General features: G+C 43.6%; 1 protein-coding gene across 1 annotated transcript in view; it reads right to left on the bottom strand.

Moving 5' to 3' along the window:
* The window catches only part of GXYLT2 (glucoside xylosyltransferase 2), a 28,283-nt gene extending 2,884 nt beyond the window's left edge, over positions 1-25,399 (bottom strand). Inside the window, exons 1-7 of the mRNA XM_077325193.1 lie at positions 24,830-25,399; positions 13,755-13,947; positions 13,434-13,565; positions 5,541-5,792; positions 4,576-4,699; positions 3,216-3,388; positions 12-2,153 (exon numbers count right to left, since the gene is read on the bottom strand). Coding sequence (XP_077181308.1) covers positions 1,971-2,153; positions 3,216-3,388; positions 4,576-4,699; positions 5,541-5,792; positions 13,434-13,565; positions 13,755-13,947; positions 24,830-25,134 — 1,362 coding nt within the window. The 5' untranslated portion in view covers positions 25,135-25,399 and the 3' untranslated portion in view covers positions 12-1,970. The remainder of the gene's footprint in view (positions 1-11; positions 2,154-3,215; positions 3,389-4,575; positions 4,700-5,540; positions 5,793-13,433; positions 13,566-13,754; positions 13,948-24,829) is intronic.
* Positions 25,400-25,609: the final 210 nt, after the last annotated feature.

Raw genomic sequence — 25,609 nt, 5'->3', positions numbered from 1 at the left:
CCAGTGCCAACATTTGCAGCTATTTTGATTAATTGCATGAACTCAGAGTAAAAGGGTAGGGTTTTTTCCTCTCCCACAAGAGATAATCCACACTTCAAAATATAGCACTGTCCGGTGGCGTGATACTGGTTATTGTTAATGCTGTCAAGTAACAGTCAGACACTACTGTTTGACCATTACCACTTGAGTGCCTTTGATCCCCCATACACAGCTGGGCTTTTTGCCTGCTGGTAAGGTTGCCAACTTCGATGTGGTGCCTGGAGACCTCCTGGAATGACAACTGATCTCCAGATGTCTGAGAATGATAACGCTCTGGAGAAAATGGCTGCTCTGGACCGTGGACTTTATGGTATGATAGCCCACAGAGGAGATCTCTCTCCTCCCCCAGCTCCACCACGGAATCTCCAGGAATTTCCTATCTCAAAATTGGCTACCTGCTGGCAATGACAACTGTAATTTGTTTTTAAAAGTAAAAAAAACAAAGCGATGTCAATGCTGGTGAAAGTTGAAAAAACAAACATGCGAAGGGCTTGAAGATTGTGTGCTCATCTTCTCCAGGTGTGAAAATCCTGGTGGGCTGGCCCCTGCATTACAATGTGTCTCAACAGTTTGGGAGGACAGACCAGCTGCCTACACTGCATTCATTGCCATTGCAGTCATTCCACAAGGCTATACACACTCCGAGTGAGAAGCCAAGTGGCCAGTCAGCAGGGGGTTCCTTAGCTACCCATGCATGGAACATTTCTAGAGGGGGGATTCCATGTGCACAAGACAGAGCAGCAGACTGGCTCCCTTTTAAAAAAGAAAATGGACAGTACAATCTGTAAGAGGATGTAGGTGCATAAAAAAAGGATTGCTCAGTCAGAGTGCTTCTTCTGAGGATAAAAATCGGGCCATATGTGCTTTTTAATCATTCCAGTATAGAAGAGGGGGCAGCTGTAAACAGTTGGCTCCATCCACTAGATTCTCAGTGGTGTATCCCTATCTGTGCACATATAACAGTAATTCCAGTCAGACTGTTGCCAGTAAGAGAACTACTAAGACAACCCAGACTACATCGAACAACCACATCCCTGTTCCTGTAGAGAGGATAACCTTGAGGATAACCTTGAGCATATTACATTTCCCTCCCTTTAAATTTCTCTCTGGAAGTCTGTTGCTATAAAGCCTGTTGCTCGGACTCAGAGCAGGCTTTTGCCGTGGGATGTCTCAGCACACGTTACTTCCCTTGCCTGCCTCCTTGCTCCTTTTCCTGGCTCAAGTCAGAGTAGCCTTGAACATCTTGCTCTCATCCAAGTTGCCAACTTGTGCCAGGAAAAGAACAAGAAAAGAGTGATGGAAACAGAGCACAAAGCTTTCCACTGCAGGAGCCTGCTCTGAGCAAGCCAGCAGTGCTGGCGTTGAAAGGCGCATGGCCTAACTTTTTCAACAGACAACCATATGTGCTCAGAAGAACTCTGGGAATACTCAATGCTCATTGCTATATCTTACTTTATGTATGTGTTTGGTGGGCCAGCACACAGCACACAATGGTCACGTGGCTCTTTGAGCTGATGGAAGTTGCAATGCAGCTCTCCTCAAGGTGCGGAGTGAGTACTACTGAATTAATATTTTACCTCACAGTCTAAAATTGTTAGTGTCTTTTTCCCCTCTGAAGAGGGTCCTTCATTTCAGTGGGACTTAACCCAGACACGGAGCTTTGTAAGCTTCATACAAAAGCATAAACGTTAAATGCTTAACAGTAATTTCCAAAGAATTCTGACAATTACTAATAGAGATCCTTAGATTTTTAAGCCATATTCATCTTCACCAGGAAGTCCATGAATTGTGCGTTCAGCGTCCAAAAATATCTTGACAATTTTGTTGAAACTGCAGCTGTCTGAAACATTTTTCCTTCAGTAAATCTTCTTCAAGAGGTCTGATTTTAAAAAAAGGTGAAGACCTTATTAAAATATATATATTTGCTATAATTACAATCTCAAATTGGCCCCAATCTGGATGACCACTCGGTTTTCATAGACTTTCTTCATGGTCATCTCAATCTGTTTCAGAAAAACTTGTGGAATTCGACCACATAAAGTGTGCACTGTATCAAGGAACTTTGACTGGAGTGGGTAGTACATTGATTGAAAGAGATTGTCTTCAAATGAAAACTAAAAAAGAAAAAAAAGGGGGGGGGAGAATGAACAGTATAAGATAGAGTTAATTATATCTATAAATTTATATCTATATATTTAAAATAGGGTTTTCATCCAATGATTGCTTTGTAATATTGACCCTTTGTAAACAAGAGCTGAACCATGTAATTGTGAATCAACACAAAGCCTTGGATGGTTGGATCCCTGGAGCATTTTTGTGGACTGAAGGATCCATGCTCAAGGATTCCTTTTCTTCCTCCTCCTGCTGTAAGCCCAAATGCCCTTCAATTGCTACTCTGGTTGGATAGGACTTTGAGGCGTTCCAGGAGGCATTTGGAATTGCAGAAAGAAGGACAGAAATCTTTCCATCTGTGAAAAAAAGCCAAGCCATTGCATTTGCCCGGCATGCAGCCCAATTCCATACAGACTTAGGCATCCTAAGCCACAACTGGTTGGATCCTACAACTCTCTTCTACTGAACCACACCCTACAACATAATTCCACCAAATCTTCCTCCAGCAGAGAAAGAGTTCCTTTGCATACAAAACATGACCTCTACCAGTGAACTGTGATCCATCCATGCCACAGGCCTCAGTCCTAATTTATTTTGCCCCTTTGCTTATTGACTGTTACCAATATAGAATCTCATTCCTCACTTCCACAGTTTCCCTTTTAAAGAGTTATAATAAACTACTCAGTTTAGCAAATGGGCACCTTTAAAACCCATTAAAACAGCTGCAGGTGCCAAATGGAATTGGGGGGGGGATCATTTTAAACAGGAAACAGCCTGGCAGGTTGCTGTTGTTGTTGTTAGGTGCGAAGTTGTGTCTGACCCATCGCGACCCCATGGACAATGATCCTCCAGGCCTTCCTGTCCTCTACCATACCCCGGAGTCCATTTAAGTTTGCACCTACTGCTTCAGGGACTCCATCCAGCCACCTCATTCTCTGTCGTCCCCTTCTTCTTTTGCCCTCAATCGCCCCCAGCATTAGGCTCTTCTCCAGGGAGGTTGCTGACTAGAATCTTCCCAATCAGACGGGGCAATACAGATTGAACTTTGGCAGGGAAACACTCACATCACGTATCACTTCAAATAGTGCTTTGAAAGTAGGCTGCTTGTCATCATGGTAGACGCCCCGATTGCCATGGAGAATGGATATGCCTTCTTCCTCTGCTCCTTTACAGTTACTCCCATACATGCAGTGATCTGGCCGATAGTTCCACTGACAAGGGAACAGATATAAACACTCTAGAAAGCCCAATGGGGGGGAAGGGAGAACATAAGAGGGGATTAATGCAAAGCATTGGAAAATAATTACTAGCTTCAACTTCCAAGGACATATACAAGGATTTAGGAAAGACCAAACAAAAATCAAATTCTTCTGAGTAGGCTCTGCAGATGAGGAACAGATGTTTATGTATGTCACTCCAAAATGTCTTAACCATTGGAAGTGACAGTTTGGGTGGGAAATCAAAGTGATGTAGACGTGTGCAAAGGCCTAAAGAAGGCAAAGAATATGAGTGAACAAGGAACCATGAAGGCTGGGAAGATGAGTTAAAAAAAAGATTCTGCCTCTCCCCAGTCTACAACCTTGATAGGGATGTCAGTTTTCAGGTGGGACGTGGGGATCTCCTGGACTAAAGAGGTCAGTTGCCCTGGAGAAAATGGCTACTTTGGAGTTCCCCAAATCCCAGCTCCATCCCCAAAGTCTCTATTTCCCAACCCCGAGCTAGCAACCCTAGTTCGTAATCTACTACTAAACTTCCTGCACAAAAATCTTAGGAGAAAACCAGAAAACCAAGAGTACTGCTTGAAAATATTTCCTCTGGGAAACATGTGACATCTCTAAGTAACAGGAAATGCTTCCAGGGGTAACTGAATATATGTGTAGTTCCATCTACTAGTGGGTGCTAGTGGTCACAATGCTCTCTGCTTCTCTGTAAGTGTACAGAGATCTCTGGGTCTCACAAGCCAGAAGTTTTGTTTTTTAAAAACAAAGAAAAAAAAATCTTTCACATCTACCTATACGAAAAATGTCTAAAGCAGCAGTCACATTGTTGAGTCCAGGATGACATCATTCAGATACTGGCCTCCCTGTCTGAGAACTCATCCAGCCATGGAAATCAGTCCAATATGGACTACCCCCCTACCTAAACTGGAAAGAGGAGGACTTTAAAAAACAATTTCAAAGCTTAATTTCAACATAACTGATTGATGTTTTATTGTATATATATGCAATTTATTTTTAAGTTAATTGTTTTAATAATAATCCGCCTTAGTAGTACTAGTCTAGAAAAAGAATTGAAATGTTAAGGGGAAAATATAGATGGGGGGAGACGAGCCTGCATTCCACCTCTCTTAATATTAAGTATCTGACTGAAGAAGACAAAGGAACAGAATATTTTATATACATTGGTATTTTATGCATTCTGTACCTGGATTAAAGGAAAAAATAATATTGAGCAAGTCCTGGTCTCCCCATGTAATGTAGTTTTTGTACTTCTGGTACAAAGGGTACAACATTTCTTCCCACGTCAAGCCCGTTGGTATCATGCTGTTCTGAAAGACAGGTATGAAAGCAATGCAAATGTCTGCTAGTAAAAAACACAACAGTAGAAGACATAGCAATAGCTGCTGAGCTCCTGGAACATGATAACCCTAAAAGAGGAGGAATCAGACAAAATCCCCTTCCACTAACTCTTGTGATAGCTGGGCATGGTTGGAGCCAAGCTTGTCCTGCTAGAAAAAGAATGAGACAAGGCAATTTTGTCTGATTTTCCCTTCTCACTGCAGCCCCCTCTGCCACATGACACTTTGTTCACAGTGGTTTCTTGTGCCTCAGCAGAAGTTTTTGAGGGCCAGCTGAACTCTCATCCCTCCTAGTGTGCTTCACCAGAGGAATTTTAAAAGTTTCACAGATATCACAGCCTTCATATGCCTTAACACTCTGGTCATTTGACACTTCCAAAAAATTTTTTAAAAAATCCATCCAAAAGATATGAATTCACAGGAGGTCTTGGGAGGAATACCAAAGCTGTCTTGGCAGGAATACCTTCTGAAGTAGTTCTTACTCAGCTGGATAGGAGTGAGGTGCAGAATCACCTTAACTGATTACGTTCTCAGTGTGGTAACAAAGAACTACAATGAGGATTCTCTCTCACTAGTTGACTGCCCCCTTACTATGCTGCTGTGATAGTGGACTCTAGTTGGTTTGTCCCCATTTCTCAGGAGATCCAGTATCCAGGACTAAAACGATCACAGGTTGCTTTCAACATATGAAAGTCATCTTCATAAAAGTGCCCACAGTTTGACCCAGGATGATTTTTTAGGAGCAACCAGAAATGGAAAGAGACAAATATCAATCCCCAGTTGTTGGGGAAGACTTAAAAAAAAAACTTACTTTAAACTCGGCATTTCTTATGCGGGTTAAATTCATCAGCATGACACCAGAATTGACCCCAGTCATTCCATAATAAGGGTGACGAGCAAACCGACTGTACCAGCCAATCTTTGGTATTTCATGTTCTGGTGCCATTGCAGCCAGCTGCGTAGAATTAAAGGCTTTCAGAAAGTCCCAGATGTCATCAATGGGGCGTAAGAACAGAACATCTGTGTCCACATACAAAAGGGAATCCACATCTTTTAAAATCATCTAGGGGATTGCCAGGAGTTGTAAGAAAACATGTGGAAAGAAAACAGTGGAGAGGAAAAAAATTACAGGCCAAGAACTCATTTCAATTAGGTATACATGCAATTATGAGTACAAAGTAGGGTCATTCGAATGCTATTTAACCACTTCACTGTCATCTGGACCTTGTGAACTGGTTACACTGGTACTCACAAATATTGGGAGCAGGAAGAAGAGGAAGCTAGTATTTTGTACACCAGCCCAAGACAATAAATATAATAAATAAATAAACAAACAAACAAACAAACATTCACTAATAAAAAAAACATGGAAAAGCAAGAGTGACAGATGTACAATACGACACCCCATGCAGCTATTGATACATTTTAAAAATTTATTCAGGATATTTCTATGCTCCGTTTTGAGGCAGTGATTATGTCACTGGCTGTGAGAATATGGTCAGAATTCCCACATACAGAAAAATCACCACATGATAAACATTTCAAATAGACTATTGTCTGATAGTTATGACCTCCTCTTGAGTAACTCAGGTCATGTGAACTATCCCCAAGTAGTCTCGTGCTAGGTAGCCAAAGTGTATGGTTTGGTCAGGCTTTGAAGGGGGATTACCCCCCCCCCCAAAAAAAGGATGAACACATGAGCCACTTTTGGTACATTTAGTCCAATATTTTAACTTGACTTTTCAAAGGTCTCTAGCTTAAGTCTGCCAGTGCTGTAAGATCGTTTAAAAGGAGATACCAGGGGCTGCACTTTTTCATCAATCTGGACACTTTAAATGTCTGAATGGGATGACAGATTACCTCAGTGTTCAAGCCTCATAAGGGAGAAAAAATAATAATCAGCCTGTCAATTATTGTTCACAGTGTGCCCTCTGCTGGGCATTTGTTTCGGTGTGCCTTCATTCATAATTTTTTAAATAAAAAATTAGCAATATTTTTTCAAAAGGTGGCTAAATAATTTTTTCATTATTTCACATTCCCACTCCTCTTTCTTTTGTAATAAATCCCTTCATTTTGTTTGCCTTATTTTCCAGACTAACTCCATGGAATTGGTCCTCTGGTGACATCTGTGAAGTAAAGGGATTTGGTGTTCACTTAATTCCTCTATTTATACTCTGCCTTTGTCACCATGATTCATGCCAGAGACAAACATTCTTAAAAATGCCATGAAAAAGTGCAATATATATAATAAACAATGCAATAAAACCAGGTTATTAGAATTGTTTTAAAAATCTTATTTAAAACAACTACAACAGGACAATGCATACATAAACCAAGACATTTTTCCCTGGGGTTGCTTAATTAAAAAAAGAAGAGCCATTTCTGATGCAAAAGAAAGAAAAATGTTATCTGAATGCTATCTGTGTTTTGTACAAAGGAAAATGTAGCCAGGTAAAGAGTTTTAAAGGGCAGCTATAGTCTCTAGAAACTTAGTACTAGAAAGCTAGCCAGTCCACAGGAGAGAGTATCAGAGGGACTGAGAGAAAGTGAATTTTATATGGGAATTTTATTCCTATATATATATTCCTATGATTCCCTATTGTTAAGTATAGCCTATTCTCCTCTGATCAGGAGAAACAGAAGTCAGTACTTTAGAATCATAAAATCATAGAGTTGGAAGGGGCCACACAGGCCATCTAGTCCAACCCCCTGCTCAACGCAGGATCAGCCCAAAGCATCCTAAAGCATCCAAGAAATGTGTGTATACAACCTTTGTTTGAAGACTGCCAGTGAGGGGGAGCTCACCACCTCCTTAGGCAACCTATTCCACTGTTGAACTACTCTGACTATGAACATTTTTTTCCTGATATCTAGCCTATATCGTTTTACTTGTACTTTAAACTGTGTGTCCTTTCCTCTGCAGCCAACGGAAACAGCATCCTGCCCTCCTCTAAGTCAGCGGTCCGCAACCTTTCGGCTGCCGCGGACCGCTGCTCCGAAGTGGGGGGAGAGGGCGGTCCGAGGGCCCGCGCACGCGCGGCAGCCCCAGCGCAAACGCGCATGTGTGGACTGCCGCGCACGTGCGTTTGCGCCGCTGCCATGCCGGCGGCCGCGGCTCCCCCTCCCGGCCCCTCCTGGACGCCAGCAAATCAGCCGCTAAAGCGGCCGATTAGCTTGCGGCTTGGCAAGCTTCTCTTCCCTCTCCTCCCGAAACAAGAAGCTTGCCGGGCTGCAAGCTAATCGGCTGCTTTGGCAGCCGATTTGCTTGCAGCCTGGCGAGCTTCTCGCTTCGGGGGGGGGAGGGAAGAAGGAGCCGTGGCATGGCGCCAAGGCCTTCGCAGCCCGGCACCGGGCCGCAGCCCGCGGGTTGGGGACCACTGCTCTAAATGACAACCTTTCAAATGTCCCGTCTCAACCTCTTTTTCTCCAGGCTGAACATTCCCAAGTCCCTCAACTTATCTTCACAGGGCTTGGTCCCTTGGCCCCAGATCATCCTCGTCGCTGTCCTCTGTACCCCTTCAATTTTACCCACGTCCTTCTTGAAGTGAGGCCTCCAGAACTGCACATAGTACTCCAGGTGTGGTCTGACCAGTGCCATATACAATGGGACTATGACATTTTGTGATTTTGATGTGATGCCCCTGTTAATACAGCCCAAAATGGCATTCACCTTTACCACTGCATCACACTGTCTGCTAATGTTTAGCTTACAAGCCACAAGTACCCCAAGGTCTCGTTCACACACAGTGTTACCTAGAAGCGTATCCCCTATCCAGTAGGCATGCTTTTCATTTTTCTGACCCAGATGTAGAACTTTACACTTATCTTTATTAAATTGCATCTTGTTCTCATTTGCCCATTTTTCCATTGTGTTCAGATCTCGTTGAACTCTGTCTCTATCTTCTGGAATATTTGCCAGTCCTCCCAATTTTGTGTCATCAGCAAACTTAATGAGCAGTCCCTCCACCCCCTCATCTAGATCATTAATAAATATGTTAAAAAGTTCCAGACCGATCACCAAGTCCTGAGGTACCCTGCTACTCACCTCCCTCCAGTTTGATGAAACACCATTGACAACAACTCTTTGAGTGCGGTTGTCTAACCAATTCCCTATCCACCTAACTATCTGAAAATCCAGATTGCAGTTCTTCAATTTATCCATCAGATAAATGATGGATAAATTCACTCGAAGCCCAGTAATTTATTCTTTCAACTAGGGTAGGTACCAGATTACTTTTTTTTTTAAATTAGAGACAGCCCACATGTTATATGGGTTCTCAAAGGGTTTGGATGTGAAAAACTGTTAGCTTCCTAGATGCTAATTTCTTAGCTGAAATGCCTGCTTAGTCAACTTTTAGCTAACTGTTATGTTTTCTGAGGAATAATTCAGCCTAACAAATCTATGCTGAAATGTCTCTTTCCAAATGCCAAGGGAAGTTTTGTATTCATTCAGGAATTCCAAGCTGACCTCCGTGGTCGGTGCATTGTATATGGGGTGGGAGGGAGAAAGTGTTATTGAAGGGCTTAGAATGAATGACATTAATTACTTTCCTAGCAGTACACTAGATTCCACTGCCATGATATATGTGCCTAGGCGCTTTGTGAATGGGTTAAAGAGGAATAAAGGGTGAAAATCTGTGGAGAAATGCAATGTAAAGTCAGACTTATGATGCCAAGTGCCACCCTTATCATAAGTGGAGAACAGTCTTAAGAGGATTTTCACCCTTAAGTATGTGCTGAGTATGAAACAGCCTCTTTCGATTGAGGGCTCATCAGTGCTAGTCTTAAGTGCAGACATGAAAAATGAAAAAAAAAAGCCACTCCACCTCAATTAAATAGGCTTTTAGAGAAATATTTTCAAAATATTGCTTCTGGAATATATGTCTCAAGAAAGAGCCTCAAAAGCTGTCTTCCTTCTCTCCTTGGGTCGAGACTGAAAACTTGCTGTGTTTAAACCAACCACAGTTTGTTGTTTACCTCACAACAAGCAGGTTTGTTCTCTTGTCTCCAGACCAAGGCTGGGGTTTGAAATCCTGGTTTGTAGACAAGACAATAAACCACAGTTCTTTTGAAAAAATCTGATTCATATGTCACAAAACTGTGTCATATTGTATAGTTGCCAGTCACTTTTTTCATCTGAAATCACTTTACACAGAGCAGATTACATTATAAAGAAAAAATGCAACAGAAACAGTGAATACAAATAAGAAACGCTGCCAAAAAAGTTAAAAAAAACAAAAAAACAAAACAAAACAATGAACCAGCATTCTTCTCTACCCTTTCTCTGCTAAGTACACACATTAGGCAAATTAACATGCTTAGCTGGATGAATAAAAGAATTCTGAGTGCAAGCTTCCAAATATTTATTTCAGTTATAGTGCAGAAATCTGCTTTTTTACTGTGAAAAGCTAAGCTCTCCAACTTCACCACAGGCAGATTCTTTTGATAGTCTGAATTAACCTGGTCTGAAAAAGCCAGACATAGTCTTACGTGCCCAGTCAAATGATTTTGTTATTTATATGCCAAGTATCCTGAACTGGACAGACACATGAATAAAAAGAAAAGCCATGGTCCGTAAGAGATCATTTCCCTAAGTAATTATAGACGGTCACGTCTTACCAAGGTAGCCTTGGTAAGTTAAGAGGATGGCCATTCTTCCCTTTCATGTATACACTACCCCTGCTCTGTGTTTTCTCAATAAACGCCTCAGATATACCAATGATTCCTCCCTTAAACCTCTGAGAATTCCACTGATGCTCCCCCTCATAGGGGACTCCCATTTTGAATCCTTGTAAACAAGCATATTTTAGCAAGGGCCTAGCAATGAAAAATGAAGCCTGGATCAAACTGATAACAAAATTACATGGATCATGCTGAGGGCATGCAAGGAAGGTAAAGACGGTTCCTCCCTTAATTATGCACAAGCCCATCTCTGGTGGGGGTCAAGGATCTAAGATGTAGGTTAGTGAACAATCCAAATAAGACAACAAGCAATGGGCCAGCCCTCCTTATCATGAGCTAGACAGCCCTCTTTATCATGAGCTAGACTAACTCCGTTGTATAAAATACTCAGCCATTGATACTTGCCTTTTTAACCTCTCAGTCTCCCTAAGGGAACACTTCTCCTTGATATTTTTACCTTTAATGCAAAAGAACAAAATTCTCCTCCACAATGCACAAACATAAAACCCTCTTTTCAAATTCGCTCATCTCTGGAGAGATGGACTTTTCACCACTCCCACATTCCAATGCCAACATCCCTCCCCCCCCCCCTCAATCGTAGCAAAAATGTATTAAAAGTTATACCACTTTATAACCAGTCCATCCACTTTATAACCAGTTTTGGAAGCCAGCCTGCTACCTCATCTGCATTGCTGGCTTCTCTATAGTTTTACCCTGTTCTGCTGCACTCCTCCAATCTACTCAGTTTCCATCTCCAGAGCTGCCTCACCATCTTCAGGAAGCAGGTACCAATGTCTTTGATTCTCACCTTTTATTTCCTTCCTTAGTAACAGGTAGTTTGTTCAGGAAAGGATTTATACTGTGCTTGTACTTCACATATGTACTTATTTCCTTTTTGTCACACCTCAACTTTTATATACCTGATTTAACTTGGTTTTCTTTTTGTTCATTCAATAAATTAATTTTCTTGTTTAAGAACCTTATTCCCCTTCATTTCTTTTGAGTGTTGGTCTGTATCTTGGCCCTGGTAGACACAGGGTTAAGATTGCAGGAATGAATATACATAATTTCTCCTTGCTACCAGAAGAATGCTACAGGGGCTGAATGTGTATTACTGCTTTGGGTAGCACTACCTTCACAACCAGGCTGTTCCCAGAACACCAAGAGACCCACTAGCCCAGGGGTAGTCAAACTGCGGTCCTCCAGATGTCCATGGACTACAATTCCCATGAGCCTCATAAGGCCTTATGAGGCTCATGGGAATTGTAGTCCATGGACATCTGGAGGGCCGCAGTTTGACTACCCCTGCACTAGACTCCTGAAAATGATAATCTCAGAGCAAACTAGATGTGGCATCCCTAAGTACACCATGAGGTGAAATTCCCTCTCCTTACAAATGTTGCAGGGGCCCAGTCCTGACTGGGACATGACATGGGGAAGAGGAGTGCCTGTTCTTCCTGCCCATGTGTCATTTTCAAGATCTCAAATGCTGAGGATTTGGGTTTCTGAAAACGGTATAGGAGCAAACATGACCTCCTTTCCCTCAGCTTCATGGTCCCAACAATGATCAGACCTCTGCAGATTATGTAAACATAGATTTAATTCACTTCTTCAGGTTCTTAATATGAAACAGCTTGAAGAAGTTGTATATCAAGAAATAAGCATTTTTTTCTATTTTTTTTTAAGTCTGAAAATATAATGGTCCTTACTGAACTAAATTTTGCTAGTGCTGCTTGCACTCACAGCGACCAAGTCTGTGAGACAGAGAGCCCCTCACATACCAAAGGTCATGTGAACACAGGAAGCTGCCTTATACTGAATCAGACCATTGGCCCATCAAAGTCAGTATTGTCCACTCAGACTGGCACAGTGGCTCTTCAGGCTCTCAGGCAGAGGTCTTTCATGTTCACTGATCCTTTTAACCGCAGATTGAGCCTGGGACCTTTTGTATGCCAAGCAGATGCTCTGTCACTGAGTCAGAGTCCCTCCCTAAAACCCAGGACAGAACTTTGCTACATTGATCCTCTTGCTTTGCTTTACAGTCACTGGAAAATGGGTGGGCAGTGAATCCAGTCATTCAACGCCATCCCCTTCCCAGTTTGTCTTTTAAAAAATCCACAACTCAGGCTAGAAAGTGGGGACAAGTGACTGCCTGACAGGTTAACAGGGGAGAGAGGAACAGTTCAATCAGACTTCCAGATCTTTATGGCCATTTGACTCCAGTCAAATTCCATCACATGTATAGTTCAGGAAATTATGTATGTTGGAAAGGTTGCTCAGAATCTGCTACTTATTTCCACCTTTGGCAGACCTATCCTAACATTCAAACTTCATTAGAAAACGAGGCACGATCAACACTGAGAAGATTAGTAAAATGTGCATTAAATTACAACATTCAACTGAGATACTGGGCTGTCTCAATGAAGAAGCCCACCCTTGCTTTCATTTAAAATAACTAACAAGCAATGTACTGATGGTAGTTCATATTTAGCAAAGGTAGAAAAGTGGGTGGAGAGGGAAAAACTTGAATCCCCTGATGAACTGTTCTGGATCAGAAAGCACATCATTTACTAAGGAGAAGAGCCTACAATACCTTCAACTCCAGCAAAAAAAAGCCAATAATAACAATAACAACAACAACAACAACAATAAATCAAGCCGAAATAAAATTATTACAATGTCATCCTAAACTGAACTGAACAATTCTAAGCCTACTGAGATCAACAGGCTTAAAACAGCACTTTAAGTAATATAAAGCTTTATGTTTATAACAAACATTTTATTCTGAGCATTTTACTCTTTAATGAACTTTAGGGGATAGATTAGAACTAAGCTCAGTATGATTCATCTGGTCTATTATTATCATACCGTTGTTTATTTCTTACAAATTAAATTCAAATTCAAATAAAACATTCTAAGGCCACACCACTCCCACACAACTTTGCGGGGGGGGGGGGAGCTGGACTTCAGGTTGCAGTGTCAGTTTCTTAGTCTCCTCCACTTGGGAGCCTGGGTACCTTACCGGAAGAAAGAGGCGCTGGGCAGCGCATGGCTTGAATAATTTTTTCCATTCCAGAGCATTCCCTACTGAAAAGGCAATTGGGTAGACATGATGCTCAAACTTCTTTGTGTAAGAGGGAGGCCAGTCCTGCAACTAAAGAGCACAAATAGGTACAAAATTAGAATTCCCAATGGGCAGTTTTTAGAAATGCTATTTACAATGTCAAATCTGAGCCCTTGCTCAGATGGTGCATTGAGGACTTAGGATGCGTAAGAATTCATTTCTAATCAAGTATAAGGGCTTATAATCAACTGATGAAAGGAATGAACAAAGGGGACTCACTTTCCTCTCAAATTCAGGCATCAGGGAATCTTCAGCAAAGATGTGAAACTTGAGTTTCCTGTTGCTGAATAGAACCGCTGATTTCAGCATGATGAGCGTTTCTTCCAGCCGGTCACCACATGCTACCACTGCCAGATGCATCCATGGTGGAGATGAAAGCTGAACTGTAGATGGTTTCTGATCCTTTGGTCTCCTAGAAATAATTGGGAAATGTGCTTGGGTAAGAGAGACTTGGTGATTTTGGATTATCAACATTAATGTAAACACAATATTTTTTTTATTAAGAGTAGGGCTCTTGAACAAAATAAGAACTCGTAATTACAGTATTTGCTGGCGTATAAGACTACTTTTTCGCCCTGAAAAACATGCCTCCAAGTGGGGGGGTCGTCTTATACACCGGGTGCACTTCAGCTGGGATAGACATAGCTGCCCATAGTGGCCCATAGTACTGTATTTTGAGTGGAAATGTTGGGGGGTCATTTTATACGCCCGGTAGTCCTAAATAAAGTATTAATAGTCTCCTAAAAGATTTTCTGCTGTCACAACTGTTTCATCACAATGCAACTATGGTAGTACGTTTGCCATCTTTGGGTTGAGAATTACCTGGAGACTTTGGGTGTGGAGCTGGGAATGGGCGGGATTTGGAGGAAGGACCTCAATGGAGTATGTTTTATAGAAAGCACAAAATCTGCCTCTCACATCTGGCTAACAGATTCCTGGTGGTGAAAATACAGGCACCAGACTGGATCAAAAGTATTATGAGCCCAACAAAGCTCATGGAATTCCTCAACTTTCCTCTCCTCCCACAGTCCACCTGCAATTCTGCTCCTGGTAGGCAGAGGACCTCAAAAACAACATGGGGATGGGAGGGTAGGGTCTGCACTGGAAGAGGTGAACCATCAAAAATGCCCCCCCTCTACCCTTGGAAATATCATTTGGCTAGCATCAGTGTCATTACAATGGTGAAAGACCACTGAGAATCCAACCCAGTGTCTGCACATTCACAATTGTCAAAGGCCCAATACTCAGTGTGATGTAGTGGTGAAGAGCTAATCTGGAGCAGGGGTAGTCAAATGCTGGCAGGGGCTCATGGGAATTGGAGGACTACAGGTTGACTACCCCTGATCTGGAGAACTGGGTTTGATACCCCGCTCCTCTTCCTCCTTCTGGGTGTCATTTGGACTAGTCACAGATCTCTCAGAACTCTTTCAGCTCCACTTACCTACCCCACAAGGCAACTATTGTGGGGAAAAGAAGGGAAGGAGACTGTAAGATGCTTAAAGAAGGTAGAGAAAAGTGGGATATAAAAACCAGCTTTTCTTCCTCATTTCAGAGGCACAGTTTCTAAAACTCCTTCCACAATCCCCTATCATATACCCTTTCTACAGACTCACTCCTTTCTTTCTACCTCTGACTGATATCTCTGCTCATGCTTCAACCCAACTCAACTAATTCAAACTTTTGCAGATGTGCAAATACTAGGTAAGCTCAAAAGATGCTTATGCAAAATTATGGCTTCATTATTTGAAGAATTTATTCTCAGCACAGAATTATGGGTCTCTTGGGGCAAAATACAAATAAGCCTGGCATTGGGAAACTTGTTCATAAAGGGAGCAGGGTTTTTTCCCCTCCTCCAGAAACTAAAATAAAGTCTGTAATAGCTGCTGCTCTATATTGCAACATAAATCTTCTTGCGCCTTAAGGGACATTCGCCTTTGGTACCTGACTGGCTAAGCAATGCAATATATTTCATTAATTGCTTAAAAGTCCATAGGCTTTTGTCTTAATTAAACCTCAATTTCTGCAGTGGATAAATAATGACATACTACATTTATGCAAATGGTATTTACTTTCCAGCCAATTAGTGCGAAACCTAATGAATTATTAAAGCATATAATTGGATGCTTGCACAGATTGGGCTCTTTCCCCTTTCTTATTACTCTGCTTTTTGCCTACTTTCTTCCGCTCTTATTCTTAATTGCTCCTTTAAATCAAGAGGTACGTAAGAAAGAATAAGGCTTGGATATGCCTCTTGCCCATACACTCCCACTGAAGCAAGGAGAAGCCCCAACAATGTGTTATTGCAATGCCAAAATACTTTGACACAAAATAACATGCTTACCTAAGGACATTAATTTTATGCACGGCCATAAATTAAGGAAGTTGACATTGGAAACTCCCTAACATTGTGAAACAGCTGGCCCATTTACCTCAGTATTATCTACTATCTGAAAGTTTCATTTTTATCCCACCCTTCCTCCTGCTCAGGTTGACCCATATGATCCCCCCTCCCCATTTTATCCCTCAGAACAGAGGTTCTCAACCTTCCTAATGCTGCAACCCTTTAACAGTTCCTCATGTTGTGGTGACCCCCCAACCATAAAATTATGCAAGTGTTCTTTCACAGAAATTAAACCGAAACTGACCAATGCTGTGAAGATCCATTGTTCATGATTGTATATAAATTAGCAGGCACCTTCAGGAGGAGCGGCAACACTGGCTCCCCCCTCCCGGCAAAGCTGCTTGCCCTGCCGCAACCCCTGTGAAAAGTTCGTTCAACCCACAAAGGGGTCCCGACTCCCAGGTTGAGAACCAATGCCTCAGAACAATCCTGTGAAGTAGGTGGCCCAAGGTTGCCCAGCAAGCCTTCAAGGCTGAGTGGAAAGGTAAATCCAAGTCTCCCAGATTCCAGTTTGACACTACACACTAACTCTGTCCCGAATCTCAGGAGACAATGCTTTTTCCTAGCACCCGCTAGCTGACCTATGTATACTGACATAATTTATCCTTTAAAAAGAGTAAAAGAATTTAGGGATACCCCTGTTTCACAGCTCATCTCCAGGCGACAGAGATGAGTTACCCTGGAGAAAATAGACCATTTAGCAGTCTACTTCACTAAGGTCTCTCCCCACTCCAAATCCTGCTCACGCCCAGTTCCACCCCCAAAGTCTCCAGGTATTTCCCAATCCAGAGTGGGCAGCCCTAAGAGGACCCAACCTAGGGAAGGGATAAGTCTTTCCATCCACATTATTTTCTCAAAACTGGCTGTGTCACCCCAGCTATTAGAAGAGGAGGAGGAGGAGGAGGAGAAGGAGGAGGAGGAGGAAGAGGAAGAACAAGAAGAAGAAGAAGAAGTTATATTCCAGTTGGTTCTTGTATTACTGCCAGTAGAGAGGAAACAGGCACTCTCTTTTTACTTGTCTTCTCCCTTTCTGTGTCTAAGAGCACGCCATGGATTTCTATCAGGGAAACTGTGTGTCAGGGGGAATCCCTGTCCCAATGCCATAACCCCAATCCATCTTTTTAAAAAATATTAAACATCTGGATAGCCACAATGTGTACTTCTGTCTCAGCATTCTTAATTGGACTGAGCTGTGGAACCTCTGAATACAAAACATCTGCTCCACCATTTAGCATGCTCTCTAGTCCATTCTGCATGACAGAACATGCATTGGATTCCTGGAAAAGTTGGCTTTATCAAAGCTGATAGGCCTCACTGATATAAATGCAAAGATTTAAAGCGCCCACAATTTGGCAAAGCTAACTTCTCCACTATGCATATATGCAAGCTCCTCTGCTCTACCTAAGCCCCGCCAACGTTCAATAACTGTTTCACCTTTCATGCCATTATTCAATTAGAGCACTTACTGTAAAAGGAGCAGCATTATTGTTCTGAATAAACCATTTCCAACTATAGGAATTAAGACTCAAGTCGGGGCTTTAAAGATCAAGTCCGCGCTGTGAGAAAGGCTGTGCACAGGCACAAATGCCTTCTGCCAAAATGTCTCAATCTTTTTTTCCCCTGAACAGAAGTGGTTTCTGTATAAGGGAAATCATTTGCTTGGAGGGAGAAGCTCTATGCGCTGAAGCACCTTTTATAGTCCAACTAAAGCGATAAAAGGTGTTCATCCACTGTTTGCTTCGGATCAGCAGTGGATACAAGTAATAAATATGTTGATATAGCTTCGCTTCTGTGCACCTGTCTGCAAGTGAGTACGGACATTTCCCTGTCTTCTTGCCAAACTGAATTCAAAACAGAAAACAATGCTGGGGGAGGAGTGTCTCAACAGGAGGTTCAGTGGGGATCTTTACTATGAGAAGAAGTTGCCACACAGTACCCATTCATTCATTCATTCATTCATTCATTCATTCAATTTGTTGGTAATGACAGCTACCCAGTTTCGCCTTTAGAGAAAACCTGTTAAACGGCACATGGAGGACAACACTGGGGAAAATGGCTTGGCCTAAAAATGTGCTCCTCACATGCCAAACACAATGTCTGAATATTTATTTACTTTATGATTTGATTTGATTTATAGACTGCCCCTTTCTGCAACTGAGCTTGGGGTGGTTTACACCAATAAATCGAAACATTCACAAACAGATTAAAACGTCCTAAAAATGTACAATTTCCCAAAACTCCCAAACAAAGCCCCATCCCACACCCCTCTTCAATCTGACCGGCAGGAATTGGCTATAGGTCAGATGTATATACCCAGCCTCAAAGATGGGGAGGGGGAAACCCTGAGAGAAGAGGATGAATAGAACAGAAGGTGAACATTCCGTGTGAACCACCCTGAGCCTCAGGGGAGAGCGGTATAAAAATGTAATTAATAAATAAAATAAACTTAGGAGACATTCTTCCCTTTTCCGCTTCAAAATAAAGCAAACTGACGGACAGCAACCTTTGCTTCTAATGGCACCCAGCAACCACAGAAGTATGGCAGGTGCTCCATATCTGTAGAGCTAGGCAGCTGATTGGAGTGGACGCATATCTGGAGGCTTTTCTCAGGACATGGTGAAATACCCAATCCACTCACCTACGGCTCTCCCAACTGGAGAAGAGTCAGGTTTCTATCCAAAGGGGAGGCAGTCATGGGAATGTACATAAGCCCACTCAAAGAGGAAGCTTGATATGGAGCAAAACACGTTGTGCAAACTTGCTTGAAACTGCCCTGGGGTGGATACTGAAGATCCCCTGAATCTTTGGGGAGCCTGAAGATTTTCCCGATATCACTGTGCTTTCCTGAACTGGCAAAGAAAAGGAATATGTTGAACAGTAAAGTGTAACCCAAAACACTGATGCTCTCTTTAATCATGTTTCAGTTCTCTGTATGCTTCCCTTCTGCTGCACTGAAATGCATGGCCTGAAGATATTCCTGATGAAAGTTCTGTCAACAAGCCCCCCCCCCCCCCCGATTCTAGAGCATGCTATCAAATAAAATGTGGCCAATACTTTTACATGCATGGACTTTAAGAGTGACAAAACCCAGAGCAAAATAAACTTGCGCACTAGAGCCAGGTTCGTATAGTGGTTAAAAACAGCAGACTCTAATCTGGAGAACCAGGCTTGATTCGCCACTGCTCCACTTGCTGGGTGATGTTGGGCTAGTCACAATTCTCTTAGAACTGTTCTCTCAGAGCTCTTATAGCACCACCTATCTCACAGGGACTCTATTGTGCGGAGATGAAGGGAAAGATATTTGTAAGTTTCTTTGGGACTCCTTCAGGTAGTGAAAAGCAGGGTATACAATGACAGCTCTTCTTAATTCCCCCTGAGGCATGGATTTCCGAGGAAGATTCCCCTCACCATGTCATCTATATATGAGTGCTGTTGCCATGGAATGGGTGTGGTAGCTGGTGGAAGCTCCTGGGACTTTAGAGACCTACTCACAGAACTATTCATCAGAGATGGATTCACAGGGCAACTGAGCACAAGCATGGGATGAAGCGTGGTTCTTCATCCGAAAACAAAGGAGGTGGGTGGAGACTGGGTTGTAAAATAGGAAGGGAGAGAGAAACAGAGTTGCCACCTCTGGGTTTGGAAATACCTGGAAAGTTTGGGGGTGGAGTCAGGGGTGGGCAGGATCTAGGGTTGGGAGGGATCTCAGCAGGATATAATGCCAAAGAATTCGCTCTTCAAAGCAGCTCTTTAGGGCAACTGATCAACCTGGAGGTTGGCAACCCTAAGAAACAGAGATGGGTGGGTGGTATTAAGTCTGCGGATTCAGTGATCACAGACTCCAGTTCTTCAGAACAGCTCTTTTTATTTAGAATGATAGAGTCATAGAGTTGGAAGGGGCCATACAGGCCATCTAGTCCAACCCCCTGCTCAACGCAGGATCAGCCCAAAGCATCCTAAAGCATCCAAGAAAAGTGTGTATGCAACCTTTGCTTGAAGACTGCCAGTGAGGGGGAGTTCACCACCTCCTTATCAACTCCATCAACCGACTACAACTACTGAACAGAGAAAAACAGGCAAACTCATGCACTTTTATACCTTTCAGGCAGCCCGCTGCTGCCTCTGATTGGCCCTAAGCAGAGCAATCCAATTGGCTCTAAGCAGAGCAATCAGGTTTCTTTGATTGGTTAGTTCCTTGGCTGGCAGAAGCCCTCATTTGCATCAGTGGCCAAATATATATAGATATAACAGGTGACTTGGCATAAAGCAGAAGGAGGAATGGAGAAGAAAGAGAGGATAGCAGTCAAAGAAAAAGGTTATGGGGACAGTCCAAAAAGATAAAGGAAAAGGAAAGAAGGGAAAGACAGAACTGTTTCTCCCATCATGCAGCCATTTTTACAAAGCTGCCATTGTCAGCCCTGACAAAGCTATCTTTCTTGGCACCCAGAGTTATTGGTGTTGAGGCTGGGTGGGGGTTTCTTGGAATTCCTCCTCAGAGGATTCCACAGGCCAGGACATAATTGTTCCTCCAACCTATTTATTTCACTGTGGATCTGAACAAGAAAAGATGAGAAAAGCATTCTGCAAAAGAAGGCATTGAAATTCCAACCAACACCAGCTCAGTTGACAGTCCACACACACACAATTTCTATTTTTTATTTTATTATTCAATTTATAGTGTGCTTTACTCTGAAGCTCAAGGCGGGTTACAACAAAGTCATACACCCAATATAAAACCCCTCCCCTAAAATCTAACCCCCAATAAAACATCAAGATAGCAAAAATTTTCTTCTCCTCTCTACAAACAACTACCAGGGGGTCCACTTGATGACCTAGTGGAGCCTGAGGGGGACCTAGTGATCTTAAGAACCCGGCCTCGACCAAAAACCTGGTCGAAGAGCTCCATGCTCTCCCCTTCTTACCCCCTCCATGCCCATCAATGGCCATTTTGGGTGGGGGGGAGCAGGTCGACAACCATATTTGATTACATCATCCAATCAATGTTTAACGAATTAAAAATTAATGAACTCTCTTCCATTCGGGAAACCCTTCCAGGGGCATCAAGAAACCTCAGGTTTTCAGGAAACCCTGGTTGAAAAAGCCTGGCTTAGAATTTCCCATGCACTTGCTGGGCCCACTTAAATAGGGATTGTGAGAGAGAGAGAGAGAGAGAGAGAGAGAGAGAGTCTAAGTTCCACCTAGCCAAGGTACTTATGTGCAGCCAACAGAACATGTGAGTCTCCCTAACAGGAATAACAGCAGCTCCCTAGTGCCATTTCAAATCTGAAAAATGACTTTGGGGTGTGGGCTTAGTCCTCTAACCCCATGCCCTGCAGCCCTGATCCAAACTGGGGCCAAAATGCAGTTCTGAACATGGAACACCCAACAGAAGTCCTTGTGCCAGCCATGTGGGGACCATAAATAGAGTAACTCCAAGGCTGGTTGTTACTGCCCAATATGAAAGTTCTTAGCCATTGGTTGAGACCAAAACTTTCATAAAAACCAACATCTTAAACATCTGGGATCGTACCCAGGCTTTTTAGCCAAAATACAGAACATCACTTACTAGATTTATTCCCACTTTAATCAACAGATTTTCGCAGAATTAACTCTGACTTTGTATTTAAAATGGTATATAACTAAGTGCAAACTACCACAGTATAAAAAAGGGAGAGCTAGATACTCTGCATCCCTGTTTTTATATTCTTAAGCTTTCTACATTGACGCACAGTCCCTGCCAGCCCAACTTTGTAAGAAATACTTAAAATAAAACTCAGATAAAAATCAAGCTTCAGAACATCAGATGATTCGTACTCATTTAAATAGGACTCCACTTGTTTACCATTTCCAGGATAGTTTTTACCACATTAGCTCCTCTTTCATTTAGCACTGCCCAAAAGTTCCATGATAATCTAAGAGATATGCTCTGAAGAAAAATGACTTGGGAAGATACAGTTGCTAATGGAAAATAATCCTGCCTTAATACATCCATTTGAATTCAGCCCGTGAGCCTGTCCTGGTCACAGTAAACACATCCCTCGCTCTCAATCAGATACAATGCTGGTAAGGAACTAGACGCATTAATAGGGTAAAGAATAAGATCTTAGAGAATAGGGCAGCCTTTCATTCAGAATATCGCTGTGAAATCATGAATCAAAGACACACAGGATTTATTTGATAGATAAGGTCACACCAAAGCTGAAAGGAAACAGGAGAGCAGTCTTCCAAGTTCAGAAAAACTACACAGTAATTATCTACTTTTCTGAATGAAAAACCTATTATTTCCCAGCTTTTCTGTTTCACCTTTTTAACAACAGCGGAAACATAACAGCATAAATTGCACATACATTTTGCTAACTGTAATTGTATCAAGAAATGTCTGAAGAGACTTACCATGCAGATAATTCTTCACCTTATTAGCCTTGTTAAGCAAAGAAAAGCTGTATTCCTGTCATGATTTTTTTCAAAGTAGGGGAGCACACATTTATCTTTTAGAAGACTTGGTTCTTATATGCCGCTTTTCTCTACCGGAAGGAGTCTCAAAGCACCTTACAATCGCCTTCCCTTTCCTCTCCCCACAACAGACACCCTGTGAAGGAGGTGAGGCTGAGAGAGCCCTGATATCACTGGTCAGTCAGAATAGCTTTATCAGTGCCGTGGCGAGCCCAAGGCTACCCAGCTGACTGCAGGTGGGGGAGTGCAGAATCGAATCCGGCTCACCAGATTAGAAGTCCGCACTCCTAACCACTACACCAAACTGGCTCTCTTTTAGGAGGATTTGTTTAATTTAAATTGTGGTATTATTTTTGAATGAATGAATGAAATGGGGAGGGTCTTATAGATCTCTTTTTGCTCATGTAGGAAACCGGGACTATCTTGGATGGGGAAAGTGCATTGTTAGAGCCAAATTCCCTATAGCTCAGACATAGCTTTTTGCAATATTTTGTAACTGTAAAATTTAAAGGGATAAAGGACATTTACACTGTAATCCTAAACAGAGTGATGCCTTTCTAATTCTATTTAAGAGCTTAACTCAGGTAGGACAAGACAAAGTATCTAGAATATGGTTTACCGTTATAATGGTATAATACACATGTCTTGGCAAGATTAGTAATATTAATTATATTAATACTATTCATACTCAGTCACGCCAGTTCAAAAGGAAGCCAGTCAAGGAAAATATGTTTTTTTAAAATGGGTTGTTGACAATTCTGCCTAAATCTTATTTTACAAGAGACATCAGTACACTGAGTGAGACTCGAGAATGAGAAAGGGGGAAGAGGCATAATACCCATAGAAACTTATTTTCTAAATGATTGGAGTATTAGGAATTACAATATTCTACCCTTCACACAACACCATTCTGGAAGTTTGTGTGCATCAGTGAGCATACCCAAGAAAAAGTCTCACTTTATGCTAGGCACAGAAAAATATGCCTGCTCTCCTAGGTGAAGTGCAGGGTAAATGTTTCTATGGCATGAGTACATGCATCAGGAAGCTGCAGCATTCTCCACTTCATCAATGATAGTGCAATTTCCTCCCCAAAACCAAAACATTATGTCTGTAAGAAAATCATCAAGATTAAAAACAGAGGGGGGCACCATCATTTTTCAAAATGGATTCATTCGGGCTGGCTTTAACTGTGGGTCCAGGAAACCTTTCTGATGTTTACCATCCTGTAACTCTCCACGGATGATCAAGCTTTCTGTCGCCCATTTCAGAGCATTTGTTGAGAGCTGTAGTCTAATCTAGTAGGCCTCATCTTGCTTGTCATTTTGTATTCAGGCATGATAACTTTCTACCAACTGATACATCAGCCAGCTACATAAAAAGAGCCCTGCTGGATAAGACCAGAGGTCCTTTTAGTCCAGCATCTTGACTCACTCTGTAGCCAACCAGTTCCTCTGGATGACCAACAACAGGGCACAGAATCCGAGATGTTCTGCTGATGTTGCCTCCTGGCACTGATTTTAAGGGTTTACTGCCTCTGAATGAGGAAGTTCCCTTCAGTAGCCACTGACAGACAAATCTGTCTCATTCCCTTTTTAAAGCTGTCTATGCCTGTAGCCATCACTACACCCTCTGGAAGCAAATTCTCATTTAATCACGCACTGTGGAAACCAGTATTTCCTTTTCTGCATCTTAAATCTACGGAGAGGGAGACAAAGTTCTGTCACCTCTCCCCCACCCCACGCCTCATTTCATAAACCTCTATCATGTCCCCTTCCTTAGTCATCTCCGCCCATAGTCTATATTCCATAGCCAACTCCAACCCCAAAGCAGCCCTAATACTTGACACCAAGGCTCAGGGGTACAGCATAACTGCTCTTTGCATGTAGACGCTCCCAAGTCCAGTCCCTGGCATCTCCAGTTAACCCCACAGCGGAGTCCCTGGAGAGCCACTACCAGCCAGGATGGGCAATATTGACCCTGGCAGACCAATGGCCTGCCTCAGTGTAAGGCAGCCGCAGGCGTCCATGAAGAGTATGTTGTATGTCACTATTCAGAAGGCCCATTTTCTGTCCCTGGAGGGAGGAGGCGAAGGGCGTGCATCTTCTTCCTCTGGCGTGGCACTGCGTGGCGCCAAGGGGCTCTGGCCCTCCACATTCTCGCAAGGCGTTCCCAAAGAAAACGAGGGCACTTTCACGGGAGACTTCTGGGAGGCGGACCCCGCTTTCGGGGGTGGAGGGGCTGACACGCTGGGGAGCACCATGCCTAGTCCAAGCCGAGGCGGGAGCTTCGAGGCCGGGGCCCCTCTCTGCAAAACGCCCAGCCCCCCTCCCCCACTTAAAACAGGCAGTCCTTAATTCATGGCGATCGGCATTCAAACGACAATGTGCGGAAGACGGGGGGGGGGAGGGGGGAGAGAGGGGGCAGGGGCGCGCGGCTTTACCTAAGGCTTGCAAACTTCCCTCTGGGCGCGCTCCGTTTGCCTGGCTTTCTGTGGAGACGTGGCTCCCGCCTGGAAACCTGAGCCGCCTCTTCCTCCTCTGGCTCCGCGGCTGCAGGCGGGACGGGTCGGAAATGTGGCCGGAGCGCGGGGCCGCCGTCCGCCCCCGGGCCGGAGGAAGCGGGCGCCGAGCGATGCCCCTTGGCAACTTTCAACGGCGGCTCGTCGGCGTTGCCCACGAAGAGGTAGAGCAGGAGCAGGATGCCCAGGCACAGCGCCAGGGCCACCACTTTGCAGTAGAGTTTCATGACGCGCCAGGCAGCCTCAGCCTCAGCCCCGCCAACACGCCGCTGCCGCTGCCGCTGCCGCTGCCGCTGCCGCCGCCGCCTGGCCCCTCAGCATCGTCCTCCTGCCGCCGCCGCAGCCGCCGCTCGCACGCTCGCTGGCCAACTGGAGCCAGCCTTGACATTTTAAAGCTGCTTTTTCGCTGCCCCAGGCATTGTGCGGAAGGAGGGAGTCGGGGGCGCCCGGCGCCACGCTCGCCCCACTGGCAGCGGCCCGGGAGGGAGAGGAGGAGCGAGTGGCGCCCCTACCGTAACGCTCCGAGTAGCACCTCCTCCGAGACCGCCCCGAAGGGGTCTGGCCTGTCGAGGCCGGAGTTCTGCGCTGGACACCCGCGAGCGAGCGCCGCCGACGATTCACAAATCGGACATAAAAGCAGCTCAGCAGGCAAGCGGCGAGAGGGAGGATACGATCGTCGTGGATGTGCACAGATTCCGTGGG

The sequence above is a fragment of the Paroedura picta genome, chromosome 3, assembly GCF_049243985.1.
Source record: "Paroedura picta isolate Pp20150507F chromosome 3, Ppicta_v3.0, whole genome shotgun sequence".
Classification (NCBI taxonomy): Eukaryota; Metazoa; Chordata; class Lepidosauria; order Squamata; family Gekkonidae; genus Paroedura; species Paroedura picta.
This window is presented reverse-complemented; position numbering and strand designations above follow the sequence as displayed.